Source organism: Cinclus cinclus, chromosome 1 (genome assembly GCF_963662255.1).
Source record: "Cinclus cinclus chromosome 1, bCinCin1.1, whole genome shotgun sequence".
Classification (NCBI taxonomy): Eukaryota; Metazoa; Chordata; class Aves; order Passeriformes; family Cinclidae; genus Cinclus; species Cinclus cinclus.
In genome coordinates, this window is record NC_085046.1 from 80,345,629 (window position 1) to 80,372,954 (window position 27,326).

Consider the following 27,326-nt stretch of genomic DNA (forward strand, 5'->3'; position numbering starts at 1 on the left):
TAACCTTAGGTCAAAATCCAGTCCCATGAGAGAAATGCAGACTCTTTAGTTAATGCAATAGAATTTGGGTGAAACTTGGTCATAATCAATACTAAAATTGACCCCTCCTTTTTGTTTTAATAAAATCCAAGATGTAATTTTGGAATGAAAAGAGCAGCAATTAAGAAAGAAAGGGCTAGTTTTTCAGAGGAAATGTTTATATTTTTATACTGTATATAATCTTATACTTTTACGTAGTCAAGATCAGCTGCAACTTTGCTTAGCCTTCCTTAAGCTCCTGCTTGCTTATGGCTTTTACTGAAACTCAGTATTTCTAAATGTGGCCTTTTCCTACATCAGCTTAGACCCAGATAGCAAACCATCTCTATGCATGTCACTCAGTGAATTACAGTGAGGTGTGCATAGGTATTCATTCATGGACCAGATAAATATTTCAAGAAAATTGGTGAAAGTTTTTTGTCTGTTATGCCAATTTTAAACTTAATTTCGCAGTGTGCTTTTAAGGAGATTCCTTCTGAGCTGTGTGTTGCTCAGATGCCAGAACATTTCAAATCAGCCACTTTTTCTTTCATACAGAAAGTCTGTTACCGAGCCAGTTTCTCACCTTGATGGTTGAGCTGGTTGTGAAATCTTGCTGCACTTTGAATTAAGAAATGTTGTGGTTGATATTCTCTGCAGCAGAACTGCTGTAATCTATCGGGAGCCCACATCTGCTGCCAGGGAGCAGATCCAGCTCTGCAGAGCAGCCTTGCAATTACAGCGGGGGCTCAGAGCGGCAGCCAGCAAATGACTTTTCTAGCACTTGGGAGCTTGGGGTAGAAGATGCTTTTCCTAAGGACTCCAGCAAAAGATCCCTTGTGCTTGGCTTCCCATGTAGGGTATTTAGTACTCAGATTTCAATCTTAATTGTCGTGTTCATGAGGGAAACTCCCGGTAGTATTTCTGTGCCTTCAGTTCATAAACAAAAATGCCTGCCAATGCTTTGGTCTCTCTTTGTGGGATGCAGTCTCTCACCACTATCAAATGGTTTTCTGCATCACTCCATGGCCAAACTGTTAAATTATGATGGAAAAGGAGAACCTGGATGCATTGGAATACTTTGTGATTTTTATTTCCTTTTTACAGAGAATATGAAATAAGCAAAATCTTAATATAATTGAAAGTTGGCTTAGACATCCCATATTGAGAAGAATCAAAGTCTTGTTTCTCCAAATAGTATTTGTTTACTTACAATATTTTTTACCATATAATTTATTTGGGAAAGTACATCTTTTGCACCACAAAAGAACCAAAAAAAATAGTGGAAGTGTGGCAGGGGTAATGCTTTTTGGAAAAGATTACTTTTTCAGTTCTTAATTTCCATTTTTATTTGTAGTTGTTGTTAGAGATTTGTTTATATTGATGCCTTTTTACATATATATATATATGTGTGTGTGTGTGTGTGTATAAAAGTCATAATTTGAAGTAGCAATAAATCGGGAACTAAATAGCTGTTGTGTTGTTGAGTGGATCCCATTTTTTGTCTTTGGCCACTGGTGAGTCCGTCCCTTACCTTCCTGTGGACTGCTGATGACAATGGAAATTCTCCAGGGGTAGGTCAAGGCACCTCTTAGGCTGTTGCTGACTTGCTTCTTGTGCTCAGAAGTCCGGTTCAGGCAGGGCTTTCAGAGTAATGTGTCACATGGCCTCAGTAATCAGATTCTTAGAGTAACCCTAAAGGGCATGTCATGAATACACACTTGGAAAATATGTTCAGAATCACGTGGTAAAAAGGTGGCTCTGTAATGGAAGGTGTAAAGGGAAAGGATTTATTTTATTGTCATTCTCCCTTGCAAAGTCAAGCCAATAGATCATCTTCTCAGACCCCACATAAATCTAGCTCCAGGTTATCCTCAGCAAAAACAGTGAGAAGTGAATTGCCAGTGCCCTTTCAGAATTGCAAATTCCTGGTTAAGAAGGTTACAAGGAGGCGTGTAGAATGCCAACCTCAGCATGTAGCAGACTGCACTGCTTGTGAGAATAAATTTTAACATGTCAGTAAAAAATTTTTGGTTCTTTGGTTGGTAGTACTCAGTCTCACAATTAGATAAAACTCATTGTTCTGGGGTGGAAGAAGATTGTCTCACTCTTTAAAACTGTAAGGAGCAAAAACTCAGAAGGAAGCATCAGGCTTACTGGGCAGTGCTTCTGCCGTGACTTAAAGTTTGCTTGCTTCTGCCTTGACTTAAAATTACTTTAGGAGAAGGTGTAATAGCCTTTTTAGCCTGATGATCCTATCATCCTTTACTCTGAAGGTTAAATTTTCCAGTTAGAGAAAGAGGGCTTAAAGAATATTTCTAGACTCATCTGCTGCTGAATACCACAATGTTTATGTGAGTTTACTTCAAATTAGCAAGAAACTGAAGTGAATAAAAAATAGTTTTGACATACAGGTTTTTAAGCATTCTGCTAGACAGGACTCTTATGTTTGCTTCTTTTGTATTCTTTTCTGCTTTTCTAGTTCATGACTATGTCTTGAAGACCTAAGTATTGTTTTGTTGCCATCAAAACACTCTCTTCTGCTTCACTTTTAAAACAGGACTTCTTCAGAAAGTTACAGCTCATTGTCTTGCATAAGGACAAAACTGAACCTTGAAGGGGGAAATATCTGCATGCTGATTCTCTGCTTTTATATCATGCACATCATTTACACCTGTCTAGATAAATGTAAAAAAAAAGAAAGACAACCACATTTTGTTTCTGTTGACAAAACCCAGCAAAATGCTAGGTATTTCAAGAGTAGTAGATGTGCCATTAAAGCTTGCCAAGAACAAGAACACTTAGAAAAGAAAGTACTGATATCCTTTTGAAGGATTCCTTTAATCCCTCATATTTATTCCTTTGAATGTGGAATTCATTTTTCTAAAGACATTCAGAATTCAAACAAAAACTCTTTTCCCTTTAAAGTAGCGGTTCTTAAATGAAAAAAAATTAACTTTATTAAAATTAACATTTTTCTTATTTCTGGTTTGGTTTTATTTTGTCTGTAGCTAAAGTTGGTCCCTCATGCAGATTATGTTAATGGTGTTTTTTCACTAGCATATTGATCAAAATTTTATATTAAACTGTGTAACTGCCTTTGCAGACAGTTACATATAAAATAATTTAAGAATGAAACTGTATAACTTAAATAGTTTCCCCATAGAGGTATTTAATTTTAAAGGGAAACACAAAAACTTAAGTTGATTCCTCTTAATTGTTCTGCTCTGTCAAAGCTCAGAATGCTAAGGAAAGCTGTGAGCAGGTAGTTCTTGCTGCTTATATTTATAAATGTCTGAGTCTGTGTTCCTAAGGCCTTCCTTCAGCATTTTCCTCCCACAACACCCACTTGGATATTTTTAGTGTTTGTATTTATAACCTATATATAATGATGATGATGGTAATAATTTTTCTCTTTTGGTTGAAAACTTTGGCAGTTGTAAAATCAAAGCTCAATTTTGCCACTCATGCTCAGACTACTGTCCTTTGGGAAGGAGAGTAGGGAGGAGTAGGACTGGGTTCTACAGAAGAGGACTCATGTTGACAAGGGAAGGGGCATGATGAGGCAGGCTTCCTTTTCCAGCTCCTCCTGGGAGGGTGCTGAGCTAAAATAAAGACCACTGGTTCTTCAGAGAAGCAAGTTGTCCTCCAGCTTCTCCCAACAAGAAGAGCTGCCCAGCAGCAGAAGCTCTTGGCACAGCACCAAAGTCACATGTGCTTTTCCAGCAAATACACAAATACATAAATATGGGAATGGAAAGCAGGGTGTCTTTGGCTCCTAACAATTTCTCGCCTGCTTTCTGTGTGGCACAATTACAGTGACCTTGATCTTTGCAGACTTGCTTAGAAAACTTTGCCTCTTGATTTCTCTTCTTTTTCTTTGGCACATTACAAATTGCAATGGATTTGGTTTTTTTTTAACTCCAGTAAATCTCCTTGTTAGTTGCACCATTAAACTTGCTGTTTGCATGTAAACATTACAGTATTCTGTAACTTTGCATAGTTTTAAATATTTACAAAATGCAATATTACTTGCTGAAGTCTGGTAAGGTAGTAGTACTCTATCAGGTTGTCGAGAAAGTCTTTTTGCTTGTAGTACAAACAAGCCTAGATAGTTACTTCCATTACAGTGAAGATCACAGGACTGAAGTTTTGTTCTCTCAATGTGTATCTATCAATATTGAAAGTTTTTGTGTAAATCAGAATCTTTTTTCTGCTACTGGTTTTTATTAATTTTACCTAGAAGGAAAATATCTGAAGACCAAGCCCTAAAAAATTCCTTGTAATACGCCTTCATTCCCCAAGTGCTTCACAACCTGCATAGGCCTAGATCATAACCAGCTGTTCAGTTTTTAGGCAGAGCTCTGAGAAACTTCCAGTGCTGATGTGACCACACCTCATATTTAAAACTGTATTCCCTCTGCAAAAGTTTGCAGGTGTCATTCAGCCCCATCTACAATGTAGTTTGTTTTATTTTTGACAGAAACAGCTAAATTAAACCAATGCTGTGAAATATATTGGTTTGGATTGGGTGCTTTTAAACTAAAAAACATTCAAACTTGTTTTGGAGAAGTGTTAATGATTAGTCATTTGCTTTTTGTAGGAGTTCTCTGGAATCTATCCTCCTGTGATGCACTGAAAATGCCAATCATCCAGGATGCCCTTGCAGTGTTGACCAATGCAGTGATCATCCCTCACTCTGGATGGGAAAACTCTCCACTCCAGGATGATCATAAAATTCAGCTCCATTCGTCACAGGTGCTGCGCAATGCCACTGGGTGCCTAAGGTGAGTACTTCAAAACCTTTGCTCTACCTTAATCATCTTGCTTTTGTTTGAATTGGTATTTCTCATTCTTAGTTATCTATAAACTAAATTATTAGTTTGTCTGTCAGCAAAGGTGATGATTTCCAGTGGTATAAACTTAAAGTTGGAATTTAATTACAATACAAAGTTCAGGTCATTAAAAAGCAATCTTTAGAAGGGCTGTTGGGGGTTTTCTGTTTTTCTTTTCTTAACTGCCTTCATCCAAGTTTGTATATTACATGTATTTTCTCCCTTGTAGATTCGTCCTGTTTCCCCAGTTGCTTAAATAAAGTCAGTATGTTCTCACTATGACATCCAATTTAATCAGTACAAAAAATAATGAAGATGTTCACAAAAAGTAACATATCTTAAAGGTTCCAGATGCCATTGCTGGAGTTGTGATAAATATATAAAGTAGATTTTTTTATGCTCTGGGAAGATGAGAATTTCAATAAGAGACCAACCAATTTAACTTTTTTCCACCAAAAGACTTAAACAGATCCTTAACAAGTATGATAACGATTTATGTTTGTGTTTCTATGCCAAACTTGTATATGCAGTGCAAAGGTGCATTTATATAAATATGTGCAATTTGATTTGTCCATTCCTAAAAGTCACTGTAGATGTGCAAATGAAAGTAGAATGAGAGTTTCAGTTCTGACAAAATCTTACTAAAGGATTGGATTATAGCAATTTCTGAATTCCAATGCATATCATTTTCATGAAATGAAAAGATAATTTAAGATAATAGGCAGGTTCTTTTAAGTGTAGATTTTCTTTCTCCATGTATATTGGAGAAGATAATCAGAGGCATTATCTATCCCAGAGACATGAAAATAGATTAGTTAATATTTTTACATACATCACAGAAAATAATATTGTGAATAGTATGTGTCAGTAAGGCAATCTGTGTTGTATGTTTCATCCAAAGCAGATATACATTAAAGAGCTAAATAAAAAAGCAAAAGGGACAGGAGGCAAAGTAAAATAGCAGTATTTTTTATGTATCTGTACCAAGCACCTTTTTGTCTTTGTGCTCTTTCATCAAATGAAATGTCTCCCTTTCCAAAGTTATATTTGAAAAGTTTAAGGGGAAAAAACAATAAATATTATTGAAAGTTTGTATGCAATCAGAAGAGAATGAAAGATAGAAGATAGTAACTTCCATATTTCAAATATGGAATTAAACGCAGTATTGTAATATTGGACTTCAAAACAGGTGTGATTATGTGAATACCAGCTATGTTGTGGTATGTGACTGAAGCCAGGTATTTGTACCTGAGTTGTTTTGACTTTTTTAAAAAAGAGTTGATAGTATAATAGTGTTTTATTTCATTCAAATCACTACCAAAAAAAAAAGTTGCCATAATTGGTAGGAGGTGACAAAAGATGTTACATGAAGACCTTTACTACATTAAAAGTCTCACATTTCCAGTATTGAATGTGTCTCAGTTAAAGAGCTGCCTCTGAAAGAAATGTCTGTTACAAATCTGGGGCTTCACACTGTCCCCTCTCTGAGTGAGCATGTCCAGTGTTGATCTCCCCTCACCATAAGCTTCATCTTCCTGTTAATTTTTCTCCACTGCTTCTCAGGGTCCAATGCTCATCCCTGATCCTGCAAACTTCAGTTTTTCCTTCCTCTTAGTTGATGGATTCATTGCACTCTGGTCTTGAAATCTTTCTCCTTTTTTTGTTTTTTCTTCTTATGAGTGTATGTGCACGCCCATTTGCAAACTGATGTGAGCTTACTGTAGCCTGCACTCTGGGTCAGCCTGAGGACTGGGGGCCACGTGAGAAGGGTACGTTGCCTGATCTAACACACACTGCTTTGCAGCAAGGCTTACAACCAAGCGCTTGATGGGATGCTGTCATAGCAGAATGGCTTCTGGTCAGCTCGTGCAAAATAAGCTCATATCTGCCTGCAAAAGACTGTGCATATTATAACTCTTGAATCCTTCCCAGGTAGCTGTAGCAGTAGCTCAAACTGCTGTCCTGAGCAGCTTGGTCTTCCTTCTAAGCCCAGGCCCTTCAATCATAGTACAGCTTTTTAATATCTTTCTGATATCAAACCCTCACTATTTCCCAAATGCATCTTTCTATCCTCTCTGATGGCTTCAGATATTATTTTGGCCTCCATCCATCTTCTTTAGATAGTTCCAACCCACTGAGTCTGTGTGGATGCTCTTTGGCAGAGCAAGAACATTTGCAGAGGGTTGAAACTTACTTGTACTTCACACCAGTGGTAACTTTTCTTGCATACTTTTCCCTACTCACTGTTGAAAATATCTTTCTCTATACAAAATGTCAAATCTGAGATTGTGCAAGAGAAAAGTGCTAGCTCACCCCTGAGATGGTAACTGGTTTCTTCTGTTGAATTCATGTAATATGCTGGGACTGTAGGCTGGAGGAAACAGCAGGATCAGAAATTTCTGTGAAGATGATTGGAGTTTTGCTCTGTTCAGATGAAATACCCACCACCCTCAATAAACTGAACAGCTTTCACACTTGGGTCTAGTTATAATACCTGTATTTCCTTTTCAAGATCTCACTGGACAAGGAGGTAAATCAAAAAGATGTAATGTGATTGCTGGCTGTGGTTGTTTTGTGCTTACTTGCTAAAAGGAAAGTCCATTTTCATCTTCCATGGAAGAATTTTGTCTAAGACTCTGGTTTGGTTGTCCTCTGCTTTTTTTTTTTTTTTCTGTTTTTGCTAGAGCTCATTTTGAGGGGATGCAGTTAAAATTCACTTGCTTTGGGATTATCAGTGGCAGTGCTCAGTATCAGAAGAGGAGTAGTAGTGTTCAGGATATTTGACAAATTCTGAATATCTAACGTTGGCAAATTTTAGAGACGTCAGGTTGTATTACATAGGTTTAATGCTAACAAATATGCCAGGAGGATTTGGGTTCAGGGGTTCTTTTCAGTCTTCTGTGACTTCAGTTGTCTGGTGTATTCACAGCTGAAAACTTTAAATAGTATCTGAGAGATGATGTGATGTAATATAATCTATCCCATATATAATGGTAATAAGTAGTTTACAATGGCCGTTATAAAGCAATAGTCAGATCTTTGTTTTGTGTTTTTATCGCAACAGTATATGAATTATTCTTTCTGCTGATCTTTGCTGTTCTCAGATTCTTCATGAGAATTTCTCATGATTTTTCAATTAAAAAGTTGGTATTACCTACAATTTTTAGTACTCATGCTTATTCATTATCTTTCTTAACCACATTCATAAGTCTGTAACTCCGGTCACCCAGTAAGGCAGCTGAAATCACATAAAAAACAGCAGTAATATCAGACCTCCTTCTCCTGTAGTTTTCTCTTTTCCTTAAAGATGTTATTTACAAACTGCATTTTGCATACTTTTCTGATTTGAAAAAAGAAAGTAGTTTCAATACAATATTTTACAAATTAATTTTACATAACTGGAACACTGAAATTGTTTAGATAATTTAAAGATCTAAATATAGCATTATGGCTATCACTTACAAATTTAATCTAAATATTCAACTTTCATAAATCGCCAGACCTCAGTGTGCTATGTTGGAGTAATCACCCAATTTAGCTGCCTCCCTACTGAGATACTAGTACCTTACCTCATTAAGCTCTGGTAAAGTTAGACTTCTTTTTTTCCTGTTGTATTTTAACTGTAACTCTTTTACTTGTGTTAGGGAAATACTGTATCATTGATTTATAGTTTCTGATTCACTTAAACTTATTAGGGATAGTCAAGTGAAAACTGAGTTTGTAATCCCGGTTGTTTATGGGAGGGGGTTTTCAATCCCCAATCTGAAATTTAAAAATCAGCAGTAGAGACATTGGATAGTGTTGTCTTAACCTGAAACTTCAAGCTTAGTTATTACAGAACTCTAAATCCTTGTCCAGAGATTTACTTGAAAAAAAACACAGACAAAAAAACACTTCAAGAATTTTTGCCTCATGTATAATCTAGAACCTTGTTTTTCTATTATTTTAAAATTAATTTAATTTAATAGAATATCATCTGAGGACTTTGAAGAATTTTAAGGCTTTACTGTTCTAAAATTCTAGTGTGGATTTAGACACAAAATTATAAAGTGCTTTTTATTTCTTCCGTGTTGTATTTAATCTTTAATCATACACTGAAAGTACAAGGGCAATTGTGAAAATCGAAGACCTGTTAAAATATTTATCTTCACCCCATTACTTGATTAGAAATGGGAGTATCATTCCAGAAGTTATTTATTTAGAAAGCTCCGTATTTTCCAGTTTTCATACTTCATACTTTTGTACTTGTAAAAACATTCAACAAACTACCTTTAATTATTTTTAAACTGAATAAATATGTAACAAGCCCTTAAAGCAGAGGAGCAAAAGGGAAAAGGATTTATAAAACATGACTTGGATAATTGACCCTGTAGTGTTTTCTGGATAGATCAACTTTTGGAAGGAATCAAATTGCCTTGTTGAAACAACTTGTATTAGCTGTGAAACCTGAGTATCAAATGTTTTCAACTGGTTTGTGGATGAGTGAGGTATTTCACAGACATAGCTAATGCATTTGTCTCACTATCTTATTTCTCCTCCAGTTCTCTTCTAAACATTCAAAGTCTATTGACTCCTATTCTTAGGAACTTCTGTACTCTGTTTTCAATAGAACATTCTGCTTCATACTGACAGAATAAGACATGGGAACAGCATCAGATAAATGTATTAGACTGTGTTATTCATCATCTGTTTCGTTTCTAGAGAAACATATGTTTAGACACACCTTTGTGAAACATGTTTGAGACTAAACTGATACATGTATGTATGTGTGGATGTGTAGGTGTGTTTACATTGTGGAAGCCATAATACCTTTCTGGCTTTACTGACTGGTGCAAGCTCTGAATATCTGCTGTTGAGTATAAATGGAGCTGGCTTCTTACAGTAGGACTAGGAATGTTGGTGCTGATTTTGTGATTCTCCTCCTGTTAACAGAGCAATCATGTTTTGTCCCTCTCTGTTGGTGCTGTGATGAATATAGAGATTTTGGACTTACCAACCCACCTCAGTACTTTCTGTGCTTATGTAGAACCTAAGAGCTCTTCTCAGGCTCTGACCATGCAGTTTTGTCCATCAGAAAGCCCACATTTTCAGTCAGAAAGAAACCTGTCAGAATGCAAAATTAGGACAAAACTCAGATGAAATGTGTATTTCCACAGACAACCTGCTCAACGGAGGGACTGCTACTGCAAGCAGTTCCCATTAGCCAAAATGGGAGAAAGCACCGGAAATAAGTAAGAGTCAGTTTGCAGGAAAATGAGTATTTCACCTTTTCAGGAATCTAGGTTCCAGTCTAGAAAGTCACAAACCAATTGAGATGCTGCAACGTTGCATCCCAGTTAAGCCTAAAGTTTTAAAGGTGAATTACTGCAAGATATGGAAGAGATTGTTCCTTCCTGAATGCTGCAATTGTTCAGAAATGTAGCTGAAATAAAAGTCTAATGTTCAGACTCAGGGGGAGAGAGATATTTTGGTAGGAATAGATCAGTGTCCTCTGATTACTGCTGTAATACTTCTATTCAGAAGACAGTCAAGGGAAAAGTACCGACAGAATTAAATGTGTGGTTGTGTCAGATATTTAAGCACCCCACTTTTTCTTCACAGTGTAGTTATTCCTAATCTGCATATTCATGAACTAATTTATAAGGTTTATACAAGGTCATACTGTATTAATTATAGCAGTGGCATTCAAATAGCACTCTGAAGTGTAGTGCTTTTAATGCTTCTTCAGTATTCCTGGTAAAAGAATTATTTCAACATACCAAATTGATGCTTCAAATTCTATATGGCTCTGGAAGTCTATTCTGGGCTCAAGCTAATGAAAATCTTAAACGGAAATTTTGATTTTTAACTGGAATTTTTATGGAATGACCTTTGTATTACTTTTTGGTCTGAAAAATAATACAATATAATACCAGCCACTTTTTACTTTCCTGTACTTAAAAACATATAAGTTTTGGTGGCATACCTCCTTCCTGCATCATTTTATCTGTAAGAGAGATGCTGGGCTGCTCTGAAAAATCTGCCTTCAAATGCAGAACAAACTCCCAATGTATTGATTTTGCACAGAGTGATCTGTCAACATACATCTTCAAAATCCTATGTAAGTGGTTCCTGGGCAAACAAGGAAACTCCCTCGTGTCAGTGGGGCTTCATGTTTGGACACCAAATAGAAATACTGGACCTCTATGTTGAGCGTCTGCTAACTGAGGACCTAGCTGAAATTTACTTCCTATTCTTCAATTGACATATTTTATTCTCTTTAATATGTATGTGGATGTTTTTGAGGAATAAAGGTCCACAACTTATCTAGGTGTCAGACAATTAAAAGTACTTATTGCTATGGCAGGGGTATGCTCTTCCTGTATTTAAGTAATTTACTCTTTCTGGAATTACAGACCTACATGTGAAAAGAATGAATATGCCTTTTGCATCTTATGATATTCTTAGGCTCAGCAACAATGACAAAATATAATGTTGCTTCTGAGGCTGAATGGTTTATGATGTACCCTAGCCTTGAATGTGGAGGGTGTTTAATACCTCAAGTATATTTTGAACGACTGACTATTTTTCAAGCTTTTGATGATTTTAATTCCTTTCAGGTTGAATGCCTACTGTTAACTAGTGACTAATGTGAAAATTAAATGTCCACTCTTATTTGCATAGTTAGGTGGTGTTAATTTACATTTCCTTCTGCCAGAGATTTAAGCATTGTGGATGTGAATGCTTTGAAGAAAGTAAATGGTTTGTTTTGTGAAATGGCTTCAACTTTGTTGTTTGGGGTTTTTTTTTGTCGTTTCAGAACAGTTTTTATTTACACAGTAAGAAGTGTTAGCTGGGCATACACTGTAATAAAGTATGGTCTGAGTCTTAGTGTCCTGCTGGTTTGGTTCTAGCTGACTCTTAAACACAGCTGATAATAACATGTCTCCTTCTCACTGGCCAGCTGCAGAACCGAGTATCACAGTACCACAATGTTTTGTTTTTGGGAAGAGCTCCCTAAGCCTTTGTGGTAGCACATGTATTTTAGAGTGCATCCATGCAGTCACTGTGTGGGAAGATAAAGAGATGGAGCCAGTTTTTTCTTGGCTGTCTGGGCCCATTGAGAAGAATAAATACAAGTGTCAGTGAGAATCAAGGTGTATCTTTGTTATGCTGACTATCAAAAATCCTGAATAGTCCTTCTTGAATGGGTATTTGAAAAACTCATATAGTCTGGCTACACAGAGAATATTATTTGTCTCAGCATGAGAGAAAATCTGATTGTAGCAATTCTGTGGCACCACTCATGGTCACGGTGATTGATGATAGAGGATGATGTTTTATTTACCCGAGAAAGATGAGAAACACAGTCATTCAGAGTTTGTATACCCACTCAATTTCACCAAAGATAACAAAATAATACTCAGTAAGTTTGGGTTCTTTGGTGCTCATCGGATGATTCCTATATTGACTAGGTTTTCTCGTCTTAAAACTATTTGCATTACTAGGCAATGGGAAAAAGGAGCTTGCGGAAGGAAACACATGGCTCTGCCTAGTGAAGGAAATGCAGGGTGTACTTCTGCAACTTTCCCTCTTTGTCTCATGATAAGTGGCTTCAAATCTGAAGAAACTGCCTAGGAATGGGAGGATCATTTGGTCTCTGCTCAATCTGAGGATTTGCAGTAGAGAGATGTATTTGAAGTATGCTGAGCTTGCTTCAGCCTTCTGGATAAGCCAGCCAACACTACAGAATATAAACATTTTATCACCTCCTTTCAGAATGTTTCGGGCATGTGAACTGTTGGACTTCGGGCACAGGAGTAATTAATGCCAGCAATTCAAGTTGAGCCAGTGCTCAAATCTTTTCCTGAGAGAAGGCTTTGATGGCGTTCCACATGTCTGCAAGTTGGTGAGCTGAGAGCTGGTGAGAAATGCTCTCCAGGAGTAAGTGTAGTTCTGAAACCCCATGAGCTGCAGTCCCTACTAATCACATTCACAAACTTTGCAACTTTTATCTGTTTGGGAGATATTTTCCCAAGAAGTCTCCTGATGAAGTTAATAAATAAAATCACAGCTCCTGGAGGGGTGTGATAAAACAGGCTGCAGACTGCCAGGCCTGCTTAGTCTTACTCAGAATGTCTGAGCTGAACACTGAAAAGCAGATCGTTTCTGAATTTCATTTTTTGTGAAACTATGCCCAGTGAGTGTTGAGATTGCATTCTTGTTGTCATCACTGCAAATCTCCATAGAGGAGTTTTTAGCACTTCAGAAGATTTTTTGCTGATCCCTTTTGATGAAGAGAGGGCAGTCTAGTAAGAGCACATTGAGAAATGGAGATGAAGACTTACCATAAAATGGATTCCCCCCTTTCTGAGAGGATTAGTAAAGTGGACAACTAGTTAATTTGAAGGTAAATTGAAGGTTTTGTAAAGACTGGAGTAAAAAACAAGTGATGCTTTGCACTAATTCCATTCCAATTCAGTGATTTTATCTAATTTGAATATTTCCATGGTCATAATACAAAGTAACTCTCACACAAGTGAAGTGAGATGATTTAAAGCTTGGGCAAGGTGGTGCTGATTTTCAGCTGCAGCTTACTGATATACGCACACAGCCTTGCAAACGCTGCATCCGAAAGGCAACAGCAGCACAAATGCAGAGGATTTTTGTGTGTTCTGCCAGCAGAGTCTGTGCTAAGTTTCCGTCTAACATGGAAAACGGGGTGGCAGACTGCCCTCTTCAAAAATCAGTTAGAAATACTGGGGGTTTGTATTTCAGGTGGTTTTTTCCAACTGTCTTCCCTAAATTAGCTTCATATACAGTATTTTCAAGGTCTTTATTACTCATGGGAAAGTTTTCTTGGGAAAGAAAGAATGCATTCAGTAAAAACAATTAAGAATCCAGTATTTTGAATGCATAAGCATGTACTGGGGAAGCATTTAACATGTGCCTGATAGATGTCCTTTTACAAGAGCATATAGTGACAAGGGGGAATGGTTTCAAACTGAAGAAGAGTAGGTTTAGATTAGAAGGAAAGGTTTAGGTTTAGATTTAGAAGGTTTAGATTTAGAAGGAAATTCCTTACTATGAGGGTAGTAAGGCACTGGAACTGGTTGTCCAGAGAAGTTGTGTATGCCCCATTCCTGGAAGTGTTCAAGGGCAGACTAGATGGGACTTCAAGCAACCTGGGGTAGTGGAAAGTGTCCCTGCCCATGGTAGGGGGGTTGCAGCCAGATGGTCTTTAGGGCCCCTTTCAACCCAGACTATTTTATGATTCTGTAATGGTATTTTTATCTAGGATTGCACATGCCATGCAGACAATTTCTGTGACAAAATACTTTTGAAGTATTTGTCCTAATGTAGCTTTTTTTACATTCACAGCTCATTTCTTTTTGTCAGGTAGTCATTTATTACAGTTAGTTGGTTACAGCTTCAGCATTTTCTCTCAAAGGACAGTAGTATTGTGTAATGCCTCCTCTTCTCCCCCTGCTGTCATTCATCCATCTTTGTACTGGATTTACTGTGTACAAAAGAACAATATTTGGAAAGTGTTTCAAAAATGACGAACATGAGAAGGCACAATGTGAGTATTGTGCCTATACAATAGGCACTGTGAGTTTAGGAGTTTTTTTAATCCCCTAATGAAGTAAAACTACCCACTAGAAAGCATAATAAAAATATTTATTTATAAGAAAAAAAATTTATTCCCTGTGTTCTCTTTAGATAATTGATTTGGGCTGAGGAAGTTTTTGAGTCTACTAGTCAAATTGATTTACTTCGGTTGATCTTGATACATGCTGTATTTGGTTGCCAGACTTCATATTAAGCAAGAGTGTCTTCTAATCAATGTAAATATGAGAAAATGCACAGTATTGTTTGCACTTTTAGTTGTTAGGTGTTAGAGTCAGCTGCCTGTGCTCGCGGTCTAATTGCAGTCTACTTGCTCGTGGGCACTTGCAGTCAATGAGGAGAGAGAGGTCTACCACTGCCTGACCTTGGGCACATCTTGAGACCTCAGAAGTATTTAAGTTGCATAAGCCCACAGAAATAAGGGCAATCTTATTTTTAGTTAACAAACACGGTGGGAGGTTATCCTTTTTATAGCCTGTGTGATAAAGGGAGCAGAGTAGAGAGTAGTGTTTCTGTTTGCATTCACTGACAGCATGACCAGAAACAAACATTTGTGAGTTAGTATGAATATTTGCTGTGCTGATCAACTGGAATAAATTTAAGAGAAGAATCAACCCAGACAAGTTCAAAAGGAGGGTGCAGCTTTATTAATTTATCATCAAAGACGGTGATAGGGTGGTATCTTCTGTGCTGGATATTGATCTCTTTTGGAAACAGTGTAGTCCTCCTTAGCCCAGTCTTAGATGGAATCATGTCACCCTTCCTTGTCATTAGGTTACAGAGGTTACTGAGGACAAGTGGTGCACACACAAGGCATAGCTCCACCAGCAAAATCAGCAGGAGTGGCTGCCACTGGAATCACCAGCACTGAAATAGGCAAGAGGGAATTGCACATGAATGATACCATTCTCTGAACTGAAATTTTATACCATCCATTTACAGAAATGACATGTAAGTTTTTAATTGTTTTACAAGAACAATGTGTTTGGGTTTTTTGTTTCCTTTACCTTTTAGAGAATTAGTGTTTTGTTTTTTTTTTTTTTTGCCTTCACCTAGATTATAGATGAGTCAGCTAAAAGAGTCCTTGGGCACTGAACTACTCAAAGATTTCCAAGATTTATTGTTTTATTAAATTATTTTTTTGTTTGGGCTTTTATCAAAAAAACTGGAGTAACTAAAGTTAAATAGTCAGCATTTCCATCCTGAAGGATTTCAGGGAAAAAAGGCATCTTCCTTTGACTATAAAAGCAATTTATGATTTGTTTTAGGTGTCTTATTTAACTAGACACCTGTATGAGGTACTGGTTGTTTAGTAGCATGCTAGTGCTGTATGTATGTCACATTTGTGTATCCAAAGATGATCTGTAAATAATTGGTTTGTTTTACCATTTTTCCCCTGAATATGTAGGTACTTTAGGTACCTTGCTAGTGTTATTATCTGTAATGAAAACACATAATTACTTGCTAATAAAACAGGAGGATTTGTATGGATCTCTAGAGGGGTTTGTATGTATTTATATTTTTTTTTGTACTCTTTGGTTTGAATAGTGGAGTCGTTAGAATTTCTTTTAAGGCAGTGGGAAGTGATTGCATTAGCACAAATTATTTCATTCTAGAATCGTGACTCCACGTATCATGAAACACATGGAAAGCATTAACTGATTAATTATCCCTGTAATTCTCCAACATATCTCTGTCTAGATTAAAATGCTTACAGTACCGCTTCTACTGGGGTTATATTTTGCCTGACCTTATGGCAGACATACAATGTAATTACTAAATAGGGGCTGATTTATATAAACAAATGTTAGTTTTTCATAGCATGAGCCATACCATTATGTTTTATTGCTAGTGGATGTGTTAGTCAGCCATTCTTCACCGGTTTGGGTAAATTATTATAGTAAATAATCTTTATACTATAAGCTTAAAAGATTAGAGTTTACAAAGTGAAAGTAGCATAATCCTTCGATATTATTTGTATTTCCTCTCACAAATATGTGAGAGCTTCAATTGATCATACTTTAGCAAAGTAAATGTATTTTACTTTGTATGAGGGTACTTCAGGTATTTTCCACTTAGTAAAGTTTGGGGGATTCTAATGCAAGCCACGGCTTGTATCAGATGTAATAGATAAAAATAAGTAGGCAGGAACTGGAGTTTATTTAATACTGTGGTAACTGTCATGTACTGACCTTCATCTATCAAAAACTTCTGAGGTAGCTGCTATACAGTAAAAGTAATTGATTTCCATCTTTTCTTTCCATTGTTTCATTGTTTTCCATTGTTTCTATTAGCTCCCATTCTTAAATCAAGTGCAGGAATGTGTTATATGGATAACAGTGAAACTACCCAGCAGTTTTCTTCTTGGTTTCAAACAGTACTAATAATAACATTTAATTCTTTCTTTCTTTCCTTACTTCTTATTCTTAGGTAAGGAAAGAAAGGAGATTGATCATGTTTATAGTGACATCAGAATACCTGGAGTTTTCGCTGCTGTAGACATGCAGCAGTATTGGGAATGAGACTCTTGGCAGGCATCTGAGCTTATTCATACCCTTCCTGTTTAATAATTTCACATTTACTCCTCTCTGCTGGAGGTCTGTCCTTGTGCTGTTCATTTTTTTGAGTTCATGTATTCAGTAATAAACAAATTATTAATCTATTTTATCGATAATAAATATTTGTTCATGGTAAAAATCTGCAATGAGAAACAAAATAGTTTCCAGTAGATGCCATTTGAGAGTTTGCTCTGCTTTTTTTCCTAGTTAGTGTGAAATTAAGTTAATGGCCTTAGCACAACTCCTGTACATTTAGGTTGTTGCTCTCAACTCTAGTGGCATACTTTGAACTTCAAGCTGGGCTGTTAACCATACCTGTCTATGTATTTGATGATTCGTCCTGACCGCAGCATCAAGGTATCCATGGCAGTCACACACTGAATGGATTTTGCATCATTTGTGAATCCATTTCACAGGAGAAATGTGTGCACAAATCAAAAACGAACAAACAAGCAAAAATCCCCAAAACCAACCAAACCATGAAACAAAAAGCAATCGGCTTGCTGGGAACCTGGGGCAAATCATGCTGCTGTCCAGGAACACCGGAGATAATGACAGAACCGCTCACTTGGGTAAGCAGAAAGTCTCCTGAAGCACAAGAAGAAACCAGAATGGAAACCAGAACAACAAAGGAATATGAAAAGCTGCATTTGGAGATAAAATGAGGAAGATCAAAGACCAGCGGGAGGTAACTTGGGATATAATAGGTCACAGCAGGGGATTTTACAGGCACATATATCCTAAAAGGAGAAAAAAGTTGAGAAGAATTTAAGTCCATTAATATGTGGGGAAGACAAAATAGTGGTGGATGAAAGGGAAAAGACTGAAGAACTCAACACCTGTTGTGCCATAGTTTTATCAGGCAAATCCTGCTCCTAGAGTCCTGTACATCTCAGTGTGTTTTAAGAAGAGCAAGGAGAAGCAGCCATGGGCATCAGCAGGATAAGAGCTATTTGGAGAACATATATGTATATATATGTATATGTGTATGTATTTGGATCCATGACACTAGATGGAATTTACCCAAGAGTACTGCAAAAAAAGCTGATCAACGTGGTTGTGAGGTATTTATCACACTGGTGTTTTGGGGAAAAGATTGAGAACTAGAGAAAGGTTAAAAATTAATCTGGCTTTGAGGAGAACAAATATAGTCTGAGGATCACCTTTATCCCAAACCTCGGAGTGTGGACTATGAGTTTTTAGAATCCATTTCAAAGCATATGATGGAGGAACAGCCAGCATGGATTTACCACTGGCAAATCATGTTTAGTGAGCATGATTGCCTTCTGTGATAAAGTGTTTGTCCACGTGGATGGAGAGCACTGGTGGAATATACTATTCCTTTATTGTTTTATTAGTACAGGCTGTAAATCCTGACTAAGCAGCACGCTTTTGAAAAGGAACTGGGGTTTATATAGGACACCAGTCCAAATATGAGGCAACAATGTGTTCTCATCCTGTATATAGCAGACTGGGATACATCTGTGACCAGCAGGTGTATGGAGGACACCTGGGCAGTGCTCTTTCCAGCTTTGGGTCCACTCTTTCAAAAGAATTTTCAGAAACTGGAGAGGGTATAGGGAAGAGGTCACAAGTTTCACCTTGGGAAATTGAGATTGGACATTACACTTTACCAGGTAAGCAGTGCAACAGTGGAACAGAGAGGTGGTGGAATGTGCATCCATTGATCACTTCAAGGCTCTCCAGCAAGAACACTGACCTTGTCTGGTCTTGATAATGCTTCCGTAGGCAGCAGGCTGGACTTAACTTCCCAATGGTTCTTCCAACCAACAATTCTGAGATTACATGAGTGGCTCCAGAGTTTCAAGTCAAGCCCCTGGAAAACTGGGAATACAGAAGGTACAAGCTCTGAGACAAAATCTGGACCAGAACAAAATCTCCTTACCTCATTTTTCATGTCAGGGCTATTATTCCTCTTCCCTTGCATTGGTCATGGAGCACTTGCTGACAGAGGTGAGCAGGCTAATTGAAAACAATCCCAACAAACCCTTCTAAGCAAAACTGCCATTCACATCAAATAAATCCATTGTGTGTGGTGGATTCCTACACACACAGTGAGTCCTACAGGGTGAAAAGTGACACCGTAGACAACATATCGCAACCGTTCTGTAAAAGGGGGTTGAGTTACAGATGCAGAGGCGACTCAATTTTTGTATTATGTGAGTTTTCAGTGCTTGACTTTCTAACTGTACTGTTCTGTAAAGCATGTTATAACAATGAGCTGATTAGCAATTGCAAGTATGCTTACTTTCAAATGTCAGCCGAACAGCTTGAGAAAGATTTGTATTTGAAAATCTTATTTCAATTAGGGTCATGTAGGCTAATAAGTGTTAATTTGGGTTCTCTTAATAAATAAGTAAATAAGTGGTATTTTGATGGTACTTTATATTAATATGTGTAGTTATGATATTGGACATTTGTAATTAGATGTTTATTTAAATAGAGAGTTTCAGAATTGCAGTTGAAAGCTGCTTTTAGTATTCTTTACATCAAGATGAAATTGCAGTCAAGGAAAAAGTATTGACCTTTACATGTACAGTCTCTTGCCATTAGTAAGTCTTTAAAATCAGTTAAAGCCCCTTGAAATTGCAGTCAATCTTTAAAATCCTATGCAAAATATTAATACTACATTTTTTTAAGAACGGGACATAGAGGAAACACAGTAGGTTTTTTTGTTAATCAGTTTGCATAAAACAACTTTGGGATATTTAGGTCTTATTTTTCAGTCTCAATGATACTTCCATGTTTTTCTGGAGTTCTTTGAACTCATATACTGAAATATTTCCAGAACTCTCTGCTGTTTGTTCAGAGTTGGGTTGTGGTTGTTTTCTTTAAAGAGCCGAGCAGCTAATAGTTGCTATAAAGTTGTTTATTGCAAAGGCACATCAGTCTCAAAAGGCAAAGAGTCACAAGCATTAAAGTCCATGCTAAAGTTTTTGGTATAGAGTCCCAAATAGAAGCAAAGTCCCAGTCAGAGGTAGAAGCTGCTCCCGTTGAGGTCCCAGCAGGACTGATGTTGCTGTGGCAGCTCCTGTCTTCTTTGGGCGATGATGATGGCAGGGAGGAGAGAAGAAAGCAAGAGAGCAGGAACAGAAGCAAAGTGAATCTCTCCCCAGTGCATGGATTCTTATATACAAGTTACCCAACAAGCTAAAGACACAAACTGAAACCATTTCTTCTTAACCTATTAGAATTGTAGGTTTTTAGCACACCAAGTTACCTATAAACTATGCATATGATCTATCTTGTTCTATCTAAAAAATGTAAGCAATATTTTTGCTATGGTTTTATTATGTCTAAAACAATGTTCTTGGAGCCTCCCCAGAAACACTAGTATCTAGGACTATGTTTTTTAACCTTCACTAAAACTCGCACTTCTACACTGGTATCTGAGACCTTTGTTCTCTAAAGCACTTAAAACTTATCCTTACTTACTTACTTACTTGCTTGCTTATTCCAAAACTTAGACTTACACCTCTACTTTATGTGTGAGTGGCTTAATATGCTTCAATCCATCCAAAGGTTTTAATTCAATTCCTGCACTCTGATTCCTCTCCAAAGAATTCAGAGAAACCCTTAACTTACAGACTCCAACACAGAGTGCTTTCACCATTGGTCTAAATAAACAAAGATGGTTGCACTTAATCTTTAAAGTACTTCAAGAATTTATGCTTGTCACTGCTGTTCTTTCTGGTGTTATAGTAGCGATTAGCTTCTTTGGCATTGCTATTTTTTTTGGCTGTCATGTTTTGTTCAGTTAACCGGGCAGATTTGTAAATCAAGTTTACAGCCTGGCAGACTTCCTGAATCTTCTGAGGCAGGTTATTGTGCCAGTTTTCAAGTGGACTTTGGGTTATAAATGTGTAAATCAAATACCTCAGTGGTATAACTTTTATTTGGGGAAAGAGGGCAGGAGGCATATTGATAGTCATGATGTGATTCCTGAAAGAGACTATAACAGATAGCAAGGACAGACATATGAGGCTTTGCTGCCTGAATCAGTTTAATTGGGCATGTTTTGAGAGAAGATTTCGTGGTGTGGATTGAATTTCAGGATTTCACCTACATGCGAGTGGCTTTGGCTGCAGCCATCACAGCAGTACCACTGCTTGGCAGACGTACTATTTGGAGAAGCCCAGCACATCCCCAAAAGTGTGGGAAAACACTGAAGTTTGTGTTTTCCATCTGCCAGGGTGCTGCTTTCCATGGAGATTCTCAAGAGAACAGATGACGTGGATGACAGTGATGTTGTGTGGCTTAATACCATAATGCTGAAGGCAACATTTTAGGTAAAATGGTGGTGCAAGAGTGATATGTTTGGTGAGAAGCAGGCAGATTAAGCAGACTAAATTGAAGCTGGGTGTGGATTTCTACTTGTCTGTTGTAATTCAAGAGTTTTGTCTTGGGGATTTGACTACACTGTGGAATAGCAGAAAGCAAAGAATTGCAGAATAATTGTTTCTCAGTAGTTCTTCCAGTGAATACTCTCAGGGTAGACCCTGTGTCTCCAGAGGAACTTAGTGCAGGTTAAATAGTGCATATGAAATACAGGTAACTTTTCCAAAGCTTCCTCCTGCAGAAGGGTCTATACAGTGCCTGAATGATCCTGAAGTGTTCAGTGGCACCCATTAGTGCCAGTGGGTGTTTCTGGAGTGCAGGAGTGCAGTTGTTCTCTTCCTCTAAACCCTTGTGTGGTTTCATACAGCTAAGAAGTTCCCAGAGCTGTGATCAGAGACACACTCACCTGCTGCCAGAACCCAAGGATACAGGGAGTGGTGCTTGTGCCCAGAAAAGCCTGGTCATTGTCTGATTCTGATTGCAGTAGGGAAGACAGGAGGGTGAGCCCCAGCTGAGGCCCCGCCAATACCCCTACCTCACATGGTGGATAAGTAATTGGCTGGAGGGACACAGACAGAGAGTTGTGGTCAATGGCTCTGTCTTTAGGGGGAGACTGGTGATGAGTGATGCTCTGCAAGGCTCTGTCTTGGGGCCAGTGCTCATTAACATCAGTGATCAAGTGCACCCTCAGTAAATTTGCAGATGATGTGAAGCTGGGCTGTGCAGTTGACACAGAAGGAAGGGGTGTCATCCAGGGGGATCCAGACAAACGTGAGAACTGGGCCCATGAGAACCTCATGAAGTTCAACAAGCCAAACTGCAAGGTTCCACACCCGGGTCAGGGCAATCACAGATGTGAATGCAAACTGGGAGAAGCCACTGAGAGCAGCTCTGCCAAGAATCATTTTGCAGTTCCGCTGGATGAAAAGCTGGACATGAGCCAGGAGTGTGTGTTTACAGCCCAGAAGGTCAGTGGTATCCTGGGCTGCATCAAAAGCAGTGTGGCCAGGAGGTCAAGGCAGGTGACTCTCCCACACTACTCTACTCTCCTGAGGCAGCAGCTGGAGTGCTGCATGTTGGAACCCCAACATCAGAAGGTCACAGACCTATTGGAGCAGGTCCAGAGGAGGGACATGGAGACAATCAACTCTGGGCAGAAAGATAACTCAGTGATAAGGAACTGGGACATTGCAATACTCAGTTCATACCCTTACTAACTTGATGGAGTGTCATTTTACCAGAGCCACCTGCTAAGAAGGGAAGAAAAAATCCTCTTGTATTTGCTACTAACATATTTATTTCAGCAAGGTTTGGCAGTGGAAATCTTCTCTGAACTGGGAAATAAGTACTAATCTTCCTAAAGTTCTATTAACTAATTTGTAATCTTTATACCTAATACAGGAAATTTTACTGTAATTCAGGCAATTGTATTTGCACTGTTTCAGAGGAAGCTATGTTTTCAAGTAATTGACAATTAACTGAGAATGGTAAAATAATAATTACAAAATTAGAATGAGTGTTTATTCATAAAAGAACAGACACCTTTATAAGCTGTAATTATCCTTTTGTTAATTTGGTCTGACTGGCAAACGAAGCATACAGAGGATGATACTTTTCCTGGGCATAGTACTACTGAAGTCAAAGCATTGATAGAGGTGAGATTTGTTGTAAAAGCAGGTCACATGGCAGCAAGCACTGATGGTGCTGAGTATCTCATGCTCAGGGAATTCTTACCTGTCAACTGAAGAGCAAAAACAACTTCAGAAATTCCTCAGCATAGGAATAAGTAACTAGAGATTGAGGCTGAAGTTTGCCACAGCACCAGTTATTTGGCACTTGAAACCAGCTCTCAACTTTTCTCTGGTTATTCAGTTTGCATCATATTTTTTCCCCCACTCCTTTTTATTGTCAGTGAACTGTGGATTTCTAGAGCACAAGACACTCTGTCTCTTGGCTCAAGAAACATGTACCTATGTACATGTCCTCCTATATAAGGTGAAACTTGATGGAAATAGGATGCACAAAGGTGTATCATGAGAGAAAGAAGACAATGGTTGTGCAGAAAACTTTACTCAATCAGATACACGCAGTTCCTGCAAACTATATTTTTAGGGGAGAGGAAGGGTTGAGAGTGAGCTGTCCTCTTCTTTCCCAGCATACAAGTCTTTTGGTGCAATTTATAGGAAGAATCAGAATGAGGCAAATGCAGTAATGTGTTAAATGCATATCTTTGCAGATGGGAGGGTGAAATATCTGAAGGATAATAGTATATTTTATGGCCAAGCAAATAACAAAGCAGAGAGTCTGCTACACATGCGAAAGTTTTGTGAGCATCTTAAGGCACCAATGCTTGAATTTGGCCATTGATTCAAAGGGTATGTGCTAAAATGAAAAGGGAAAAATTTAATTTCTTACAATAAGTAATATCTGCCTCCTGAGCAGTTCCTGTGACATACAATAGAGCCAGCCATCAGGGCAGTGTAAGGAGTTTGTTCTGGAAGAACGTCCAGGTTGTCAGATGCCATCCCTGGGGTATCAGCCAAAGGAGTAGAGAGCATCGACAGTAACACTCATAGCAGAATTTGTTCATGGTTCTGTATGGCATGGACTAGGTGGAAGTCAGGAGAGTTGTGGTAGAGTGATCCCCTGCTTTTTTTACAGGTTATTTCAAGCAGCAGTGATGCACAATGACTCATTAGGCTGAAGGGCACACTAGAGGGTCAGTTCTTTCACCATCCCTCAGTGTGCACATAAAGCCACTTGGAGATAGGATGATGTGACATAATCTGAGGTAGGATGCTCACTGGCAATTTCACCTTAACTGTCATGAAAATAGGACATGAACATACATACTTATTTCTTATGCTGAATGCACATTTGAACAAAGTGTAGGAATTGTAGTTTATTATGCATCACATTATATCTTTTTACAATTAGGCAATTTATGGTAATGACATTTTTTTACAGGTATTTAGCTCAAAACATCATAACACCCTGAGATGCTATTACTAGGAAGCAGCAGAGATACCTTGATGTTTTTAATGGAGTTAAAGCATAACAAAAAAGAAAGTTGAGGGTAGAGATTTTAGAAATAAGAAAATGCAGTTTCACAGGAACAGTATCATTTCATGAGTTATGTGACTAGAAAGAAATAATATGAGCAAATAAAAAATTAATTTAGAGATGCCTAACTGAAATTTCAGAAGGAAGAGCTGGTAACAGAGCATGTGGATTATGACAGGAGAAGATCTTACATATTGGTAACTAGTTTAGACAGGGAACAGAGAGAAATGGCAAATAAATGGCATTTCTAAAGGTTTTTAGTTTGGTAGGGGAGAAAGATACCTCTCAGATTTTGGAGAGAGACTCCAGCCAGAGAAATGTCTGTAGCAGTCAATTCACTGAGAGCATGGACAACCACAGCTGAAAGGCATTTGTCTTCTATTTTGCTGTGTTGTAACTTAATATGTTTCAGAGCAGCATTTCATACTTCTGATGCTCTAATGAGAGTTCTGCTTTATGACTTCTTATCCTCTGTATTAAAATTTCTAAGTAGCTGATCAAAAAGCGATGAAGCTAATAATCCAATGAACTGATTGGTGTTGTAATTAATTGTGCTCATCTGATTAGTCAACAACCAAAGCTGATTTACCCTCCTTTCTTCTCAAGGCACTAAACTGATAATGGTTTTTCAAGACTGCAAAATAGATGCAGGAAGGCACTTGAAGCTCAGATGTGACAGGGAGATTGCTTTGTAGGTTAAGGGAATCATCTTACTTGAGCAATCACGATCCTATTTGTTTGTTCCTCCAGGTTGATAGGATTGCATATTGCTTGTGGTTTTTCTGGAACCTAATCTTTATTCATAAGATTTTGAGAACAGTAACTTTGCTAAATATAGCTACTTACATTGTTTCTGGTCTTATTTTTGCAATTATCTTTTTCACTGAGTTCTAAAACCAAAGCAAGAGAGCAGTTTGATTTTCCAATACTTTGATTTATAAGACCTGAGAAGAAGAGCATTACTGATAATGCTTTTAAATGTTTCAAACTTAAGGGCAGAGGCAAACAGACTTACTGAGCTTAAGTGTCTACCAAAGTATATGAAAAGAATATATAATATATTGTAATACCTCATCCAAAACTTCTAGATTTGGTTTAGTAACACCAGTGTCAACTTAAAAATCAGCATATACAATAAAAAAGTGAAAATCAAAGCATAAAAAGTAGAATCTTATGTCAAAGTAGAATCCAAAATTCATTACTAACGCCATTATTTATTCTTATATTTATACAACTAGAAAGTCACATCTGAACTGTCATCTAGCCCAAGTAGAATGCTTGTTCAAACAGAGTGAGAAACCAAAATGACAGCATCATGTTATCCCATCCAGGGTTTAAAGTAGTTTTTCCTTGTACAGATGTTCTCCTCAGTTACTGTGTCTGAAATAAGCTCTATTTCTCTTTTTCTCTTTCTGTCTTTGGTTTTGTTGTTGTTGTTGTTGTTGTTTTCAAGATGTAGCTTTCATGTTTGCCTAGAAACACATTCACATACCTTTATCATCAAACCAAGGACAACCCATTTGAGCTTCCCATCCTTTCAAAGTGTTTATTTGGAAATGGAAAATTACTAGGTTTATACCTGAATCACAGATTTGTCTTTTTGCATCATGTTGTAGCAGTTTGACAGTTGCGTCACTTGGCTTTTTATTGCATGTGTTTGGTTGCTCTTAAAATGAATTTGTGTGGCCAGTGGGTCTGCTTGGCATGTAGACTGTTTTCCATGTAACAGGCTGGATGTTTAAATGGGCTGTTTTTTTCTGGGAAACTGACTTCTTACTATTCCATTTGTGTGTATGAGCCACGAAGGAGACCAAGACAGGGACCTACAATTTATGCATTAAAGCTCTTTTTCCTTTTATAATTGTCAGTTAAGAGAATTTGTGGACAAGAGGACTCACTGGAATGCAAGACACTCAAATGATTGAGAAAGTTTTAATGCAGATATTGGGCTTCAAATCACTTCCTTTTCTGTTTCTGTGAGGTGGTGCAATGACATTCTTTCCACATAGACTTCTGAGTATGCTGGAGACCCAATTCTAAGTGCCTTATTAGAATAGAGCAGAGGATGGCTCCAGAGGGTACCAAATCTCATGCACTGAGTTCATCATTACTTGAGAGAGGGGGGAAAAAGGATGCACAAATTAGTCCTTTAAGAAGGCAGGATATTTAACAAATAAACTTTAAGAAAGTATAACCCAAGGTCTGTTTTTCATAGACTTTGCTCTTAGATTTTGGGGTGTTTTTTTTCTGATTACAGAAATTATATTTGTGAAACTTTTTCAGATTTGTTGTTGTTGTTTAGGAGTTTCATTAAATAATAAAACTGGTCTGTTAGAAAAGTACTCAGGAATTTCAGGTAAAACCTGGCAGCAGGTCAGGAATGTATTTTGGCCCCCTGTTGGATTCTGAAGTTGCACTTTTGTCATGACCAACTCAGGCGTTGAAATATTTCTGAGTGTATAGAAAAGAGGCTTGCATGTATTCCTGAAAAGTAGAAGAGCTACACTGGGATTAAGTCAAGGGGAAAGATCTGTCAAAACTTTGGTTTTGTTTGTTAGTACTAGTTGTTCTTAAGATTTTAAAAAAAAGGTCAAATACATCAAAGGATGGCAAGAAATTTCACACACTATGAGAAGCTGGCTAAATTCCTTTTCCAAGTTTCAGGTAGGAATGAAAATCTTTTTCCCTGGCTGTTGTGTATGTTACAATTGTGACTGAAGGAGAGTGATTTTTCTTTACAGCTAAAATTATATTAGAGAAATAACATTCAAACAATTTTATAAGGAGATCTCTGCAGTGTAAGGCATGCTGCTAGACTCAGAATAAGATTTTAGATGCAGTAAATTACTGCCTTTTACAGATAGTGTATTTCTTTGATTCTTAC

At 37.6% G+C, this 27,326-nt stretch overlaps 1 protein-coding gene across 1 annotated transcript in view; it reads left to right on the forward strand.

Annotated features, from left to right (window-relative positions):
• CTNND2 (catenin delta 2) overlaps positions 1 to 27,326 on the forward strand; it is a 506,399-nt gene that overhangs the window by 375,308 nt on the left and 103,765 nt on the right. Inside the window, exon 11 of the mRNA XM_062503028.1 lies at positions 4,622 to 4,805. Within this exon, the coding sequence (XP_062359012.1) occupies positions 4,622 to 4,805 (184 nt within the window). The remainder of the gene's footprint in view (positions 1 to 4,621; positions 4,806 to 27,326) is intronic.